Source organism: Peromyscus californicus, unplaced genomic scaffold, assembly GCF_007827085.1.
Source record: "Peromyscus californicus insignis strain IS unplaced genomic scaffold, ASM782708v3 Scaffold_6__1_contigs__length_162567912, whole genome shotgun sequence".
Classification (NCBI taxonomy): domain Eukaryota; kingdom Metazoa; phylum Chordata; class Mammalia; order Rodentia; family Cricetidae; genus Peromyscus; species Peromyscus californicus.
The window spans coordinates 18,967,739-18,986,575 of record NW_026294584.1 but is presented as its reverse complement, the minus strand read 5'-3'; the positions used below and the strand labels follow the sequence as shown (position 1 = coordinate 18,986,575).

General features: G+C 39.7%; 1 protein-coding gene across 1 annotated transcript; it reads left to right on the top strand.

The window, feature by feature from the left end:
* The first annotated feature begins 11,824 nt into the window (after positions 1-11,824).
* Tfpi2 (tissue factor pathway inhibitor 2) lies at positions 11,825-18,382 on the top strand. The gene is made up of 5 exons (XM_052720786.1): positions 11,825-11,995; positions 12,203-12,385; positions 14,422-14,601; positions 16,293-16,463; positions 16,819-18,382. The coding sequence occupies exons 1-5, from the start codon at positions 11,908-11,910 to the stop codon at positions 16,899-16,901; spliced, it is 705 nt and encodes a 234-aa protein (XP_052576746.1). The 5' UTR covers positions 11,825-11,907; the 3' UTR covers positions 16,902-18,382.
* The last annotated feature ends 455 nt before the right edge of the window (positions 18,383-18,837 follow it).

Below are 18,837 nucleotides of genomic sequence, written 5' to 3'. Positions count from 1 at the left end.
TTGGTTCCTAGAATTATTTAGTAGTTTTCCATGGGATTCTCCATTTTTAACTAAGTGAAAGTGTGTGTTCCTGCATGTGAGCATCTACAGGTGCAGGTGCCCTCAGAAGGCAGAACTTCAGATCTTCTGCAGCTGGAGTTACAGGTTGTGAGCGTCAGACATTGGTTCTGGGAACCGAATTCAGTTCCTCTGGAAAAGTAAATATCGCTCCTAACCACCAAGCTGAGTCATCTGTCCACACAAGACACCAATTTCTAATACAACATAACAACACTCATAATGCTCTACACCTTTAAAATTAGTGTTTCTGGATTAAATGAGTATTTAAGAGATCCAGCTGGCCAGGATTTTAAAAGTTAATTAAACAATATTCATATTTTACTAATAAAAAAGAAAGTAGGCAATACCATGGTAACTTCTGGAGTCTCGTTTTCCTTTCTGCTAAAAATTAAAATGATAAAATGTAATTATGTCTATAAGGTCTATAAAATTCTGATTTTAATAGGTTTAATTTCTTGTTTACATCACTTTTATTAATAATATTTGGTATGTAAAAATCTTGTTAATTTTTTAACTGTATCATCCTTTTAATTTCTTCTGTGGTTTTCCATTTACTTTCTCAAACTAGAAATCTGGTATAATACAGACATAATAAATGAAATTAATATCCACAAATAACAATTATAAAACAATCTGGCTATCAAAGACAAATCTTTCTTAAGTATAGAAATAGCCACTCCATATGAAATTATAGATATAAACCCCTAAAAGATAATTGATATATTTAAATACTTCAACTATAAACTGAACTACACAAAGTTATAGTGTACAAATAATTATAAATACAAGGTGAATATATAGTAAGTTTTAAAACAGTATAATTTGATTGGATAAATTATGTTTTCCTCATCTATTATCCTCACTGTGTTAGGCCAGACAGTATTCTTGATAATCTTAATTTTAAACTACTTCTATTATGTGTCTCATGTTATGATAACTACAAAAGAATAAAATAAAGCAAAGCAAACCTGGATCGTAATGGCCTATAAGTTTTTATTCAATCACGATTTTCTTCTTTAAGGTCTTTACCAGCTTTCCTTCACTCTTAAAGTCAGCTTTGCTGCTGACTACTCAGCCTTATCTACATCAGACCCTAGGAACAAGCCTTTCTAATAACAGGGGCAGTTAATATGTTGACCCTGCATGCACAAAATGTGATGCTTGGCCAACATAGAGAGCTGTGAACCAGAGTTCCAAAAAAACCCACACCTTACACTGAACTTTCTGCAAGGATTAGTAGCTGATTAGAATGTCTGTGACTGTGGAGAGGTTGGAATGTCGCAGATCTGGAGCTATTACAATTATGTTGGGCTATCTTTAGCTCGCTTTATAACCATCCCTTGCCCACCTCTGTGTCTGATCTAACATCCTTGTGATCAACAGATGGAGCATCACGGAATATATTATTTTAACAGACCACTAGCTCCCACCAACTGAAAGGTTACGTATGCCATCAGACAGTATCTGACGCTGAGAGCTGAGATTTCTCCACCTACTTGATGTCTCCACAAATGCATTTGAAACGTGACTTGATTTACGACTTTGGTTCTGTTATCGTAAACACTTCAGGAAACTGCTGTCACATTGGACAATGTACTCGGAAAATGGACCTGAATCTGTGTTCCTGGGCCATGGCCATTCATATTTGTCTTCAGACTATACTATCTCTTGTCCTCTTTTAGTGAGAGCTGTAATTTTTTGCCAATATGGGTATCTAAGAGAAGATCATCCCAGAACAAGCCAAAGAGAGTACAAGGTGAGTGATGATGGGGAGCCCAGTGAACACAGAGAGCATCGTATGTGGAGCCCACACGCATTTAGGTCTTGCAGGCTACACTAAAGGCTTATTTTGCTCTGAGTAAACTGGGGAACATGGGAACATTTTCAATATCAGGGTACTATTGTCTGTCATATTTTAGCAGGGTCACTCTAGCATCTATGTAGAGTCCGGACTACAGGTCCAAGGGCAAATGCAGTAACTGAGGTGAAATAGAATGATGAGTAAACCCAGACAGAAGCGGAGGTAAGGGCAGGAGGAGGGATTCTGAGTACATTTTCATAACAGATTCAATGGGATGTGTTGGCAGACTTGACGCTAAACGAAAATGAGACAGGCAAAAAGTCCAGATAACTCTGAGGATTTGGGCCTGGCCTAATCCAGGAAGAAGGAATGTTTGAGACCAAGAACTTTGAGATCAAGAACATGATGAGAGGGGAATATTAAGTCTGTGATGTTTGCTAGCTGTTTGTTTCAGTAAACACTATCAGGATAGAAGCTTAGGTACAAGTGGTGAGGAGGGATGAGAACACCTGAAATAAAGAGAAGAAAATAAAAGATTAAACCACGAGATGAGATGAAATGAATATGAAGGGCGAGTTTGTTTTCTCAAGGAAAAAATGAGACAATATTAGCTGAAATGGTTTGTTCCTTTACCATCTTGCTGGCCTCCCAAATACTTACATGAAATAACTGGTATTTGTGTGTGCGCTCTTGTGGGATATTTGTACACTGTGTGAAGATGTATTACTGTGATTGATTGGTGTAATAAAGAACTAAATGGCCAATATCTGGGCATGAGGGATAGGAAGGACTTCTGGGCAGAGAGAGAGCTCTGAGGAGAAGAAGAAAGGTAGATTACACCAGCAGGAAGCCAGTGAGACTCTGAAGAGGTCAGACATACGGTACAGAGCAGAGGCAACCAAGTCATGTGGCAGAACATAGGTTGATAGAAACAGGTTAATTTGAGTTATAAGAGCTAGCTGGGGACAAGCCTAAGTTAAAGGCCAAGCTTTCATAATTAAAAGTCTCCATGTCATTATTTGGGGTCTGGCGATCCAAAGATAGTCTGACAAGAAGGCTTGCTGCACACTCTGTTTTCTTTCTAAGCTGATACAGCACCCAATTACTGTCCCTGTCCAGTGAATATTTTCTCAATAATTACTGTAGCCAAGCACCCTTGTGAGTGCTCTGTGTTAATGCAATCCAACAGGGTCATCTTTCCTACCTGACTGTGCTGGCAGCTTGAGGAGGCACAGAGGTAAAAGTCAAGGGATGACTTTCACGTAGGTAAAGGGTAAGCTGAGGGAACACCTTGCACAAGACCCTTGGAGTTGCAAAACTGGAAAAAGAGAAAACATCATGTTCCTTGAGTATAGATCAAACGAGAAGGACATGATGGGCTTAGATTAGTAAGGGAACATTATTAGATCATGTTGAGCCTTGTAAAGCACAACAAAGAATAAAATGAGAAACTACTGAAGGCTTTAGCTTTATTTTGAAATAGTGGCATATTGTGACATGGTCTGAGGCATTAAAGCACAGTCTGTCTGGGATTGACTGGGAAATGGTTTAGATGAGATACTAATGCAGTAGTCTCTAAAGAGCTGATAGATCTGAACCACACTGGCTGCTTGCTATGTATGAGGTTAATAGTCATTGTCAACTTGAACTGTATTCATAATCTCCATGGAAATACATCTTTAAGTGGGCCTATGGCAGTGCTTCTGGAAGATTTTAACTGAGGATGGAGACCTACCCTGAATGTGGGCAGCACCATCGAAGAGAGTGGGATCCTAAAATAAAGGGAAGATGGAGCTGAGCACCAGCATTCATCTCTTTCTGTTTTGGACTGTGGAGGTGATGTGACTGGCCGTCTTACACTGCTGCCATCACAGCTTCTCAACCTCGATGGTCTGTATCTTTCCTCCCTTTCCCCCTTAAGATGTCAGATATTTTGTCACAGTAACAAGAAAAGCAATTAATGTAGCTAGGTAGCGGTGGCACATACCTTTAATCCCAGCATTCAGGAGGCAGAGGCAGGTGAATCTCTGTGAATTCAAGGCCAGCCTGGTCTACAGAGCAAGTTCCAGGACAGTTAGGGCTGTTACACAGGGAAAATTTATCTCAACAAACAAACAAACAAATAAACAAAAAGTAAATAGTGCATCTGGCTATAAAAGACACTAGCAAATCCAAATGTGATTCTGAAGTTGGAGTGCCAGACCTGTTTATTGTTGGCTTAAAATTTTTTTTGATTTATTCATTGAGATTTTATGCAATATATTTTGATTATATTCTTTCCTCTCTCTCAGCTTCTCCCAAATACTACCCTTTCTCTATGCCTCCAACTTCATGTTCTTTCTCTTTAAAATCAAAAACAAAATAATTTTGGCCAACTACTGATCACAGGGCCTTCCCTCTGTGTTGTTGAAATACTCATCGCCACTCCATTAAAGAAAACTAATTTTTCCCTTTCCTAGCAGCTATCACTTTCAAACAGTTTCTTGGCTAGAGGCAGAATGTTATGCCCACTTCCCCTCTTCCCTACTGTAATGTTGTCTGGCTTGAGCTTGTGCAGGACATGTGCATACTGTCAAAGTCTCTGTGAGTTCATATGTGCATCTACTACTCTGTTGTGTGTTGAAAATGCTGCTTACTTGAATTCAGAATAACCACAGAGGTTGGATAGCAAGTAAGGGCTATGCCTTACTTGTAGCTGGCTGGGGGACCTCCCAAGGAAAGGGAAATGGAATATAGTGTTATAAGAGGTAAGGGAGGAAGTACAATAGTGAAGACAGACATGGTAAGGGATGTGAGGGCAGGGTAGAGAAACACTGTTTGTTTCCCTTCAAACAGTGAGGGAAAGTAAACACTAAAGCCTTTAACAAGCCATATGGGAACATACTTGGAGACCACACCTTAAGAAGCTTCATAGAAGTGCCATTTTTTATTTTTAATGGAGATACATTAATGAATATACATGAATAAAATCTCACTTAGGACATATACTGTTTAAGATGTCTATTGGACAGCTAAGTGGAGATGTTAAGTAGACAATATTAATGATTCAAATGATGGATAAAAATTAGACCCAGTTATATGTTGATGTAGACATGTACATTTGTACATATGTGCAAAGTTTATAGAGTTTATAGAAGTTAAAGAGTTCTCTTTGCCGAGTGTTGTGATTACAACCTTTACTGCTTTAGCCGGAGGAAAGGAACAGATCCACAGAGAAGTAGGAAGTAATTAAGTAGAGGAAAGGCAGAAGAATGTGATATGAAGACTAAGAAAACATTTCAAATATGAAAAAGGATTAACAATTTTCAAGCAGTGGTGAAAAGTTAGACAAAATAGAAGCAGAAATGTAGTCTGGATGATATTGGTTATAACTGTTTGGAATATTACATATACCAAGAAGTCCTGTAAAAGGTGACAATACAACTATTGTCTTTGATAAAAGCATATTATGTTTTTCTCTCCATAATATGGAACTTGATTTGGAAGAGAACGCAGAGGAGAAAACAGAAGATGAGGAAGTGGAGGCAGATGGAACCAGGAACACTTTTAGTAAATTTGGCTGAAAATATGAGCAGTCAAATGGAGGTCTAGTAGGACATGGAGTCATAGGTGAATGCTTAGTCTGAAGAGCAGGTATAAGAAGCATAGAGCTGGTTTTTGTAGGAATCAGGGGAGCAAGCCTTTGAAAGGGCAAGAGGGGGAAAGACTATTTCAAACAGTAGTGAAAGGGTTGATTTCTAAGGGGACCAGAGTAGATCTTCCCTTTAAAAAAAGTATTTATTTTTTCATTTTCCACTTCCTTTTCTTCCTTCCAAAACCTCCCACATAACCCTCCTTGCTCTCTCTCAAATTCATGGCTTCTTTTTTCATTAATTGTTGTTGCATAAATATATGTCTGTACATATATATATTCCTAAATACATAAAGACAACCTGTTTGATCTGTATAATGTTACTTGTATGTATGTTCTGAGGGCTGACCATTTGGTATGGATAGTCAATACATGTACTCTTTCCTGGGGAAACATGAGTTATAGAAGGATAACAACAATCGACATGCTGACATGAATGTGGGGAGGAAAATGGGAGTCATCAACTCTACACAGGGAAGTATAGTTCTTCCTTTGTAAGGGAAAGAAGATAGGGTAGTTAGGAGATTTCTTTGGACAGCAGGAATATCTCAGTAGGACCAGCAGTACAGACCAGTATACTCAACTCTTAATGCAGAAGTGCTTTGAACTCAGTTTCTTCCTTAGCTGATAATCATAGGAGAGATGCATTAGCAGCCCTGGGAAACACATCCCTTTCAAATTTCATCTACAGTCTCCATGTCACACAGATAGCAGATTATCTCTCGTGTATAATTTAAGGTATAAAACCTTTTCCACATAAAGCTAAAACAAACACATATTTAGAGGGCATATAGCATTTGTAATTAATACATAGCCAACACAGACTTTGTCTAAATTATAAAAGTGACAATATTTTTTGCTAGAAAAGGTGTCTACATTTGAAAGGTCAAGGTCTATTGCTTTATGCTAAATATAACCTGGAAAATGAGGACTTTAGTGATTAGCTCTCTCAATCCTCTAATCTGATTATCAGTTTGGGCAGATGTTCCTCTAGAGCATTACGGCAATATATTTACTGAGTTGCTATCTGTTTGCTCTCAAATGAATTGTGAACTTCATGGTTGGGTAAAAGACAAATCTAAGTTAGAGCTATTCTGGTACTGAACTGTCGCTATGAGTACATGTCCTACAGATTGAGCATCCTTAATCCTAAAATCCCAAATGCAAAATACTCCCAGATATTGGATTCCACCAGTGTGGAAAATTCCATTCTTGACCCCTCCACACATTCAACAACATTTTAAAGGATGGCTCAGTACATGTGACACTCAAAAAAACAGTCACTGAGGTCACATTTCCATCTTCATAGTTTCTAAATTTTTAACCAGTGTTTGATTATATTAAATTCTCCCTCCTCATTGCTGAATTGTCTGTCTTATTATTCTTGATGTCACATTTTCATATTTGTCCTTACTTACTTGAAAGCTCTTTCTTAATTAATATGTTCCTTTTCCTCTGTCCAAAAAGTAAAAGTTGGCATGACTTAAATTTAGTCTTGAAAACTCTTTTATGTGATTTCAACTAAGTGAAATTATAAAGTCTCTCCTCTCTCTCTCTCTCTCTCTCTCTCTCTCTCTCTCTCTCTCTCTCTCTCTGTGTGTGTGTGTGTGTGTGTGTGTGTGTGTGTGTGTGTGTGAGATGCATGCACACACACACACACACACACACACACACACACACATACACCAGATTAAAATGCAAGTACACTGAAATATTGTATAAAATTACCTTCTGGATATGTGTATAAATTATACATGAAAAAATTAATTTGGGGTTTATGTTTTAGTCCAATCCTCAAGACATTTCATTATATATACTGCAATAAAGCACCCAAAACAGCCAGCAAAATCAACTCACTGATGAGCAAATCTGGAATATATTAATATTCTTAAAATTTTATTGAGAATACTTTACTGAACTGGCTTGTATAGTTTACATCTCTGTGCACTATTATGCTATGGAACCTCTAAAGTGGTTTTGCTTCCTTATCTCAAACAACGAGGACAAAGTTTGGTACATTTTAAACACTTAACCACATTATTTTCATTCAGTGATTGTAAGAATAACTACAATTGGAAACACATTATGCACTCCATTATCTCTTGCTCTGGAGAGAAAGCAGGAATGATAAACATTAGTCATGGAGGAGGTATATCATTTTGGGTGGATCCATGGTACATTATATTCTCAAATGTACTTGCAATGTCATAGAGTGTGCATTATAGAAACTGTTCTGTCTGGCCTGACTCGTTAGGAAAACACAAATTTGACAGGGCTGTATTTAACAAAGCCATCCTGACTCCCATACCTCAGAGGAGATTATCCGTCTTCCTCAGCAGATGTATAAACTCCTTCTTACTGCTTGCTGGACTTGCTTCAAATCTTCCTTTGACAGTTTTCACTGACAGGTAGAAAGATCTCCCTGCTTCTTAAATCATTATCACTGTAACTCCTTAAAATGGTGTCATAGCATGTAGCCCAAGTCACATAGTTCAACTGATTTCAATCATTCACTAGTGACCTAGACATTTTGTCTAACAAAGACAGATCAGTTGCCTCAGTTCTTTTTGTAAGTTCTCAGGCAACTATAAAGCCTGTTGGGCTGTTAGGTGACAGGAAATGTGCAGAAGGATTGCAAACTGTAGATGTCAATAAAATCCAGATTTCCTTCAGATTCACTCGTTATGGCCAAGGTGGATGTGACAGGAATCAGGAGCAAGTATTGTGGTATTCCTGGAAGGGATCAGGGCTCACCAGAGCTTTTATATTTAATCTCAGTATTTAGTGATCTCCACCAAGCTCAGAACTAGAAGTTGGAAAGAATACAGAGCTGGGACTGGAGCCTGTTAGGTTTTAATCTCAGCTCTACAAGCAACCATGGCGTATAAACATGACCAGGTACTTTAGGATTCTAGGTCTCAGTTTATGACTCTGTAAATCAACAGATTTCTAGCTTCTTATGGTATTGAAATCGTAAGAACCCTGTGACACATATTTTACAGGATTCTAAATTATTCTGAGTGTCTCTTTAGCTACAGCCACCATGCTATAGGAAGAATGAGTCAGTCATGAGGACATTCTGCCAGTTCCCTCACAGACTTCCACTTCCTGTTGACTTTGGACAAAGGAACAGTTTTCCTTAGTCTTGTGGAAACCTTTCGACCTAGATATACCTCTAAGGACAATGACCTAGATACTGCCTTAAGGACAATGACGTGGCTTTCCACATGGCTGTGGAATGTCACTTGTCTCCTCCCACATGTCCCAAAGTGTTAGTTCTGTAAACTCAGAGTCACCCTCAGACATTTAAATTCCCTTTAAATTGGAAGATATTTTTCTCGTGGACATAAAACACTCACGTGCTCTTCAATTATAAGGAGTAAATTCCTCCCTGGTGACCTGGCTTGACTATCTCAAACTTGTAACTATCCCTCTTGTTCAACTTTCATTCCTCAGCCAATGGTCACAGCTGCCTTCAGGATGCACCCCATTTAGCACAGAAAAGGGGAAAGAAACTAACACACCCAGAGTGTCTCTACCCCGTGCCTAAGGATACAACACCACAGAAAAAGAAGAGGCCTCTTAAGTCTCAATTCCATGCCCAGTCCATTGCTCTGAGGGTACTGACTGAGTATGCTACTCTTGGCTGAGAAGCTAGCTCCCTTAGAATCACCACAAAATGATGTCTAATCAGTGGGACTCCTTCTACGCAAAAGGGTGCCCTCTGAGCTCAGCCCATGGAGAGAGCTGATGGGAAGAAGACCGTAATTTTCAGTCCCACAAGGCCATTCCCTTCCTGACCCAGGCTAACACACCATGCTAAAGTAGTGTACCAAGGCTGTCAACGGGAACTTGGCTAACCATGATATGGATGGGCTCTGTGCCATCCTGCAAGAAGCTAGCGGTCCCTTTGTGTACTTAGATCTTTCCCTCTAACCTGCAGCACACATCTTGACACAGCATTGTGCTTTTCTTGTTGAAAAAGCAACTGGGGCTGAGAGAGTTCCTGAGAACAAGAAAGAAAGTCCAAATCTCTGATTTCCAAGTGTATTTCACCAACACAGCATCCAGCTTCCAAAGTAAACAAAATAACTGCCCCAGTTCAGAAGGCTCAGTTTTTATACCAGCAACAGCTGGCTAAAGTCTACCCACTAGCAGAGAATAAGGGAAAGAAATGACAGCCATCAGTGCTGACGTCTCATACATTCTGTCTTTGAAGTTTATTGTCGTCTAGAGATGTATTTCATTGTGTTCAGAAAGAGAATACGTAAGTTTAACGTTAACTTTCCTTCCCAACATGACCCTGGTGAAATATTCCCTAAAACTCCCCTTTTCTGATAGTACATGGAATGTACTAGGAGGGATTAATTCTAGTCTCCCAAGAATGTGGGAGCACGTTGTTTGTCTTCGAAAACCCGTTGGCTTTCTCAGTGATTCATGCATGCATGCATTGAGCTGGCTCGCGTTGGGTCACAGGTCACATTCATCTCTGCTCAACTCTTCATTCCGTGAAGAGGCAGTGGTGGCTTGAAACTGGCCACCTTGAAGTAACACAACACGTCAATCAGTAAGTGAGACAACAATCCTCACTCTCATTCTTTCAATTTCTATCCCACCCAGCTGGTGGTTAAGCATTTACTTTGCCAGCTCTGGCGATTGTTCTTAATCCTTGTTGTCTAGTGACGCCACCAACAGCACTTTCAGACCGGGCTAGTCTTCTTAGGAATGTGACTCTCTATCCTTTGACACCAAGGCAAGTGAAACAGGACAAGTTATAATCTGCAAACTATCCCAGAGTATTGACCTAATGTGAACCACTGCGCTGTAGTGTACAGAATTTTCCAGCTCAAAGGAGATCTTCTTCAGACCACTCCTAGTATCCTCAGGGAAAATCAGGGATAGTTATTCGTTAGATAGTGTCAGACAAAACAAGAGAAAACGGGGCAGCAGGGAAGGTACATTCATCAAGACACTCTTTTAAAAGTTTGCCTCAATTTTTCCTGTTACTCTTGTATAAGCTTTCAATGTTGATTTTTGTCATTGTCTAAACAAAACACTGGTCATAGTCTAATATATCAAAAGAATAGTGGACTTTATTAGTTGTACTGATTAGGGATATGTGGAAAGGGGTTGGCCAAAGCTACATCAGCCGGTGTGTAAAACAGTGTAACCATCATCTTGGGAAACGGTGTGGCAAAGTCTAATACTTCTCTATGAAAGAATAGTGAAAATCACATCTCCCCACAAAGCACCTTCTTCATTGGCACAAGCTGGAAACTTTGTGGCGTTTGTACGCTGGATTTAAAAACTGCTAGCAAAGCAGACATATATTACAAAAAAGTAGTTGAGAAGAAACACAGACACCAAGGCAGGTGCAGTGAGACAGACTTCTAATCTTAGCATGTGGGAGGCGGTAGAGTAGGGGCATCAGGTCTTTGTTGATATCCATCCTTTGCTACACAGCCAATTGGAAGTCAGTCTGGCCTACATTAGATCCTGTTTCAAAAGCAATAAATGAATAATAGAAGGAACAAACAAAATATAAAAGTAAAGACTACTTCTCTACAATCTCATCCTGCATATGAAATTTAAGAATGGGCAAATCTTATCAATGGGCCCAGAAATCAAATGAGCCAGCTGCCCTGTCTTGGCACAGGCTTGTGTCTCAAAAGGAGCGTCCACAAAGCAAAGAACCTTTTGGAATGATGAAAACTCTTAATTCTTCAGCAATGAGGAGATGGACGCAGGAGGATAAAAAAAAAAAAAATTCAAGGTATCCTTGACTATATCGTGAGTTTAAAATCAGCCTAAGATCCATGGAACTGTCTCAAAAAAAAAAAAATGTATTGTTTGAGGTGGTTACTTCTCACAGAATACCCTTAAAACCGAGTACAAACTTCTACTGAGTGTAATCCGGTTGGAAAGGATGTATACACACAGAGATTTCCAATCTCAGAGTCCATAGTGATGTACTGGCTAGGGTAAGAAAAATGAGTCTGCCTTTCCCTCAGCCCCCATGTAAATGGGCTCTAGGATTGACGTTTCTTTGAAGTGAAGGTGCAAATTGGTGTTTTGAGCAATCCTCAGTGTGGGTGGGTCATTTGCCTCTGACTAGCTAGTTTCTCGTTATTGACACACAAGCATTTCTTCGGGCATCCCCCGCGGCTGCAGGCCAAAGTTTGGGAATTAAGTTCAACTTCTCAACTCCCAGGAAATTCCTCTTGGGACACTATGCGCGCGGCGGGGGCGGGATGCGCCACTGCTGCGGGCGTGAATCAGCTACATTTTTTTTGTGTGCTCCGCCCCGTTGGGGGTCCAGGGACGGTCGCCTGCTTAAAAGCCGCTCCCCTGCGAGCCGGCAACTGGCGCTCTCCTCCCTGCGCGCATCCAGGGAGCCGCAGCTCCACCCGGTACTATGGACCCCGCTACGCCCCTGCGGTTGTGGCTTCTGCCGCTGCTCCTGGTGGGCTCTGCTCGCGGTCTGGCTTCAGCATCCGCTCAAGGTATCGGCCCAGGATCCCTCTTACCCCGGTTCGCCGGCCGCCCAGGGACCCGCTCTTGCTAGGCTGTCCCCAGGTTCCTGCCTCCGCCCAGGGGAAGTCGTGCGTAGTTAGTGCAGAAACTTCTGCTGGTGAACTTTAGAGCCAGACTTTTCAGTCCCTGTCAGGCACCAAATCTGACCACTCCGGGTGCTTTCCTTCTGATTACAGGGAATAACTTAGAGATCTGCCTCTTGCCTTTGGACCAGGGACCTTGTCGGGCCCTCTTCCTCAGGTTCTACTATGATAGGAACGAACAGACTTGCCGCGATTTCAAGTATGGAGGCTGCCTGGGCAACGCCAACAATTTCCACAGTCAGGAACTCTGTGAATACACTTGCGGGAATATCGAGAGTAAGTGTTCCGGGGTGCACTGAACTCAACCAGCATTGGCACCAAGGGGTGGGTCGGAGCTCAGCTGATTTTCCAGGTCTAGTTGAGTGCATTAACTTCTAGCCTAATGTTTCCAAAGTGCTGAACAAACTTCGCTGTCTCTGCCCCCCATCCCGCCCTCGTTTGTTATTAGTTCTTTCAGATTTTCAGAAAACGTGTTTTGATCATTTTCACCTCGTTGCTTCCAGATCCACGCCCTTTCCCACCCAAATTTGTGCCCCTCCCCCAACCCCTGTAGAGTTTATGCTGTCTATATACTCTGGGATGTGTGACCTTCACTAGAGAATGATCACCCCACCTGGGGCTGCACTTTTACAGAAAACTGACTTTGACCCAACATCAACTCCTTAGTTATGGGTGGGACTTTGTGCGCATCTCCTACATGACTACATTTAAGTTTCCCCAATGTAACCCCAAGTCTACAATCACGAACAGAGTTCATCTCAGTACCAGATTCCATTGCAACGCAGCGCCTGCGTGAACTTTGGGAAAAGTGAATGAGCCCATCCTAGGCCGTCATAAACGCAAGGGGAGGACGTCAGTACTCTTCCGTTGCCATCATTAGCTCCAGAAATATGGCTCTGAGCCTGCCGTTTCCTCCGGGCAATTACCCATTGATATGGAATACTTTTCTTGGTTCTTACTTTGGAAGTGTGGTTTCACTCATTCTGTAACTTTACTTTTGTTACCAGATGCTTGGGTTAGTGTAGTGGGATAGCTAAACTTTACAAGAGTCCATTCTCTTTCACTTTGCCATTTTATAATTATATCTACTAAGGAGGATACAGGGCTTTGGCCATCAGTGAACTTAGCCAGGAAGAAATGTGTATTGATGTGAATAAACTTTTATGCAGAAACCGAACGGAGAACAGTCTTTCTACTGAACTTGAAAGCCACGTCACAGCTGAGTCAGACCTCCCACACTAACAGCAGCTTACCTTCTGATGAATGGGCAGACTTTTGGAATTTACTATTCCAGTATGAAATAAAGTTATCATCCCCCCATAGTTTCAGAAATTATGGTAAAGTTTTTAAAGTACTATTTAGAGGGCTTAGATTTTTATTACCATCTTATTAATTTCTTAGGTTAGCATACAAAACAGTGTGCTTTCTTAGGCTCACTCATACATACATGTCATTGTACTTTATCTCTGTCCCCCAGCACCCTTTGACACTCTTTCTCATTCTCTGCCCTTTTTTACTGGTCCTTTTTCTCCCAAAATAGTCACACCTTCAGCTCTCACACCATGTGACCTCTCTACACTCTGTTTGCCCCTCTCCCCACTCTGGCCTTCCTCCCTGCCTCATGTGCTCACCTCTCTACTTTCATCATACATAAACTTCAACCTAGATTCTGCATATGAGAGAAAATATGTGGCGTTTGTCTTTCTGAGAGTGGCTTGTTTTGTTTTTCATGATGAACTCCAGTTTCACCCATTTCCCTGGAAACATCATGGCTTCATCATTATTTTCATCTGAAAAACATTCCATTGTACATTCAACCACATTTATTTAAAGATTCATCCATTGTTGGACATCTGGGGTGTCTCTGTTTCTTATTATTTTGAAGAGTACAGGAACAAACATTCATATGCAGATAATTCTATGGTGTGTACACCCAGGACTCTTTATATACACACTTGAGTGTGATAGAGTGGGTGTAATAAAAAGCTGAACGGCCAATAGTTAGGCAGGAGGTATAGGCAGGACTTCCAGGGACAGAAAGAACTCTGGGAAGAAGTCATCAGTCAGACAGAGAGGAAACAGGAGGTGCAAAGTGAAAGAGAGGTTAACACCCTGTGACAGAATATAGGTTAATATAAATGGGTTAATTTAAGTTATAAGAGCTAGTTGAGACAAGCCTAAGCTAAAGGCCAAGCTTTCATAATTAATAAGAAGTCTCCATGTCATTATTTGGGACTGACGGGGGAAAAGAAAGTCCATTACAGAAGACTTTTTTTTGAGTAACATGTTTTATTACCTCTCCCTTCCCCCAGAAGTTCCTACAGTTTGTCGATTAGAACTCAACACCTATCCATGTGATAAGCCCAATGTGCAGTATTTCTTCAATCTGAAGACCATGACATGTGAAACCCTTAAGCCTGGTCTGTGTAGCACGACTATGAACGTATTCCCTGATGAAGATACTTGCAAGGACTTCTGTGAACCAAGGAAACGTGAGTACTTTGTGATGTTTCTATTTTAAGTTTTATATTAAGATTTTAAGGGAAAATCAATAATTTGACCTGAAATTAACATGGTTTACATGCTGGGGATTGCACAATTATATGATTTTGTGTGTGCATCTGTGTGTGCCTGTGTGTGTTTCTCAGGAATAAAACCTAGACTGTGTTAATGGTCAAAACTACTGTCCTGTAGGAAGCATTATGTCCTTATTTTTCCATGTGTGGGTATAAGCTGAAGGTTAATAACGATGTGCAAAATTCTCAAGGCTGGACCATGACAAAGCCATTAACAAAATGTTGCTACTTTTTCTCTTGGAGAACAACAATTGAACATCTCTAATTAGAAAATCTGAAATGTGAAAAACTTGAAAATCAGAAACTTTTGAGCATTGACCTTTCTTCACAAACGGAAATTTCCATACTTGACCTCAACTGATGAGTGACAGTCAAAAAATAGGCCCACTAATATTACATTAAATCATCTTCAAACCCTTCATGGGAGGTGGGTGTGAAACACAATCAACTTCTTATTTAGAACTGCATCCCAACACCCAATCTGCAAGGTATCTCATTATGCACATGCAGATGTTCCAAAATTTGAAAACTCTGAAATATGAAACACTTCTGGTCCCGTGTAGTTTTCAGATAAGGGATAGTCATATTATATTATCTGTCTCTTCAATTTATTCATAAAAATTAGAGGAAGAGCTCTAAAGGGTAGGAGGGGAGAGACAGAGCTGGACATAGTGCTTTTTTTCTCGTATTTTCATGTATATGTCTGTGTATGAAAGAGGGAGCTGGGCCCCTTTGAGAGAAGTGAATGGAGTATTAGTGATGGCAGGTGGGGAATATAATGGGGGATGCAAGCACAGTGATACATGAAAATGCCATGATGGAACCCATTTTTATACTGACTAAAGAAATTGATTAAAAAAATAGCATGCACTAATAAATGCCGAGACATCAGAAATGCATGGAAGTAGTTTTATGTTTGAGACAGTGAACTACAGAGGGTTGAGACTTGGTGAAACATCTGTACGCTTTGGTAATTACAAATTATATCAGAGTTCTTCCCTTCTTCCCTTTCCCCATTTCTTCAGCCATTTTCTACCAAGTGTAGCAGAGACACAGAGATCTTAAACAGTTAAATCCTGAAGTCTCCTTTGGCAGACTTTCATAGACTTCTGTTGGTGTACTGTGTTGAAAATACATCATTAACTAGTGAATGTATGTAAATGTTCCATTGCTTGGTACCAGCCCAAGAAAGTTTGTCAAAGTATGCCATATACTGTCCTTTGAAATGTAGCCCATTTTTAGCATGTCAAGTTGGAGGCTTAATTTCTTTTTACATATAAAAGGTAAAAGACACAGCTGCAGAAGGAACTATTTTAGCTTATAAAATTGAGAAGGATGGACATGGGAGGCATTGCCTGGGGGATGTGATGCAAACATAATGCATGCATGTGAATGTCAAATGTTTAGCTTAATTAAAAAAAAAAAAAAAACAGAATGATCAAAATGAAGCAAGTAACTCCCCTGTAACCTGAGACACACCTTTTTTGGTTGAGCATTTTGGATTCAGAATGAGGCCTGTGTGGCATTTCTTCAGGTACTCCCCTGACCATCACCGTCTCTTAGTTTGGTATTACAGCATTTCTCACTTGTTTTTCTTTTCCGTAAAGTTCCATCATTTTGCTCCAGTCCAAAAGATGAAGGCCTGTGCTCTGCCAACGTGACACGCTATTATTTTAATTCAAGAAACAAAGCCTGTGAGACCTTTACCTACACTGGCTGTGGTGGGAATGAAAATAACTTTTATTACCTGGATGATTGTGACCGTGCTTGCATTAAAGGTAGCAAAACTTTTCCTATTCAGTCATCATGCAAAGATAATGAATAATTCAAAAGGAAAATTGTATTTTCTGTATCCATTTTGCTAGTGCCAAATGGCCACTTTTAGACTAACCCTGCAAAAACAGTGCTTGTGTGCTGATTGGGTTTGTCAGAGGCACATACTGGCTAGCTGTGGCAGTCAGTAGTCAGGGTCTCCCAGTTTCAAACAGACCATTAACAACTGAAATCCTGATGAGCTGAACCGACTTTATAATCAGAATAGACGAAGTGTGGTGAGATCATGAATATTCTTGATTTAAAGTGAGCATCGGACTAAAGCCATATGACAGTTAATTGCTATTTTGTTGTCTTTAGCACCAAAGACGTCAAAGAAAAGGAAGACAGGACGTGGTTTCAGAATCAGAAGAAAGCCCAGACGTTGGAAGCCACGTTTTTAAGCATTTCCTTATACCTGAGGAAACAAATCATTAGTAATTTTACTCATCTGATTTTACTGATATGTTACTTTTTTACCTGTGTATTTTTTATTCATAACAGGATGCTTTCCAAATGTGAAACTATGGTTTTAAATTTACTGTTCAAATGTTTAAGTGACTGAATCCTTCAGTTATCAGATATGAATGTGAACATGACTCACCCAAATTCTTGGGGTGGTTAGTCCTACTTTCAGAAGACAGTGGTTACTAAAATATCATATGACAATTTAATTGTGCAATTTTAACATATATGAGCATCAATAGGAATGGTGAAACCATTTCAGATTGTAATTTAGGGTCCTGGAGACGACTTGCTGATTTATGAACACGTTAAACAATCATCCCAATGGTATTACTTATACCTTGCCAAGTGTACTTCCATTCCTGTCTTGTCAGACTGCAATATGATTAGGAGGGGCAGTTATTTCAAAGTTACAATTATTATTGGATAAATTTTAAATGTGGGTGAATTTATGAAAACAAAAACATTTTCCTAGAAAAAATCATTACATATGTAATTCTGTGTCTCTGTGTTTTTCCATATCTGACAAGCTAGCAATCTTCTTTGACAATATGTGTTGCATTATTTCCTCAGACAAAATGTTTTGGAGAACAATGACATTACTAGATCTTTTGTACATGTAAGATGCATCCTGCATCAAATGCATGTATGATTTGGTAACTTGAATTTCAGAAATACATTATTTTTAAAAGTGGTTATTACAAGAAGGTAGTGTTTTTCTTTCCTAGTAAGGAAAATTAAGAAAAACTGTATTATGCTTTTTTAGTAAATTTAACATTTAAAAGTAACTCTTTAGCAAAATTACAAGTACATTCACTCTTTGCCTGAGAAGGTATTTCTCTGAAAACCTATCACAGTTATTTTTAAAACAAGGGTGTGCTAGAGAACATTGATCAATGCAGAAATCTGGAAACAAACTAGAGGTGTGAATGAGACTGGCTGGCGAAGTGACATGTGGGACATGAGCAGAGTGTCTGTGTGTGTACATAATCAGACCCAAGGACACATCGAGGAAACAGGGACTAGACAATAAAAAAAAAAACATGCACATTCTCAGACATCATGGGAGATATTGATGTACATAAATGATTATAAAGGATGGAGGCAACAGAGAGTTAATGGATATGAGACAAGTTTTAGGTAAGTGATCCCTCTTCTGTAGTTTTTACTTTGGAACATGTTCTATTTTATGGAAATTTAAACAAGCTAAAGGAAAGAAATTAGGCACTTTTTGAACACTGAAAAAAAAATATAGTGGAGAATCCAAGCAACTATTGAACAGTGAAATAAGTACAAAAAAAAGATATAGTTTTAGTTTTGGTGGCTTTTAGAACCAGTATGTGACCATAAATCTTTGGCAATATACAACTTAAGGATCTAAACATTCTAAAGAAATCAGAGAAAGTATTGAAAAGTTCTCTGATTGTGATTAGTTATTGCTAAACCACTATTGCTATTTGGAACCTAAATGTATGGGATGCTTTATGGTACTATGTATTCAATAAAATTAGAGACTTCTTTGGAGTTGAGATTTTTTTTTTTAAAGATTTATTTATTTATTCTGTATACAGTGTTCTGCCTGCACACATCCCTGCAGGCCAGAAGAGGGCACCAGATCTCATTGCAGATGGTTGTGAACCACCATGTGGTTGCTGGGAATTGAACTCAGGACCTTTGGAGGAGCAGCCAGTGCCCTTAACCTCTGAGCCATCTCTCCAGCCCCCTGGAGTTGAGATTTTTAAAGAGAAAAATATGTAGAAGAATACAGAATACAAAAGGGGAAACTTTTTTCTTTTATTCTTTCATATATTACATCCCAACCACAGTTTCCTCTCCCTCCACTCTTCCCAGCCTCCTCCCCTCTTCCCCAGATCC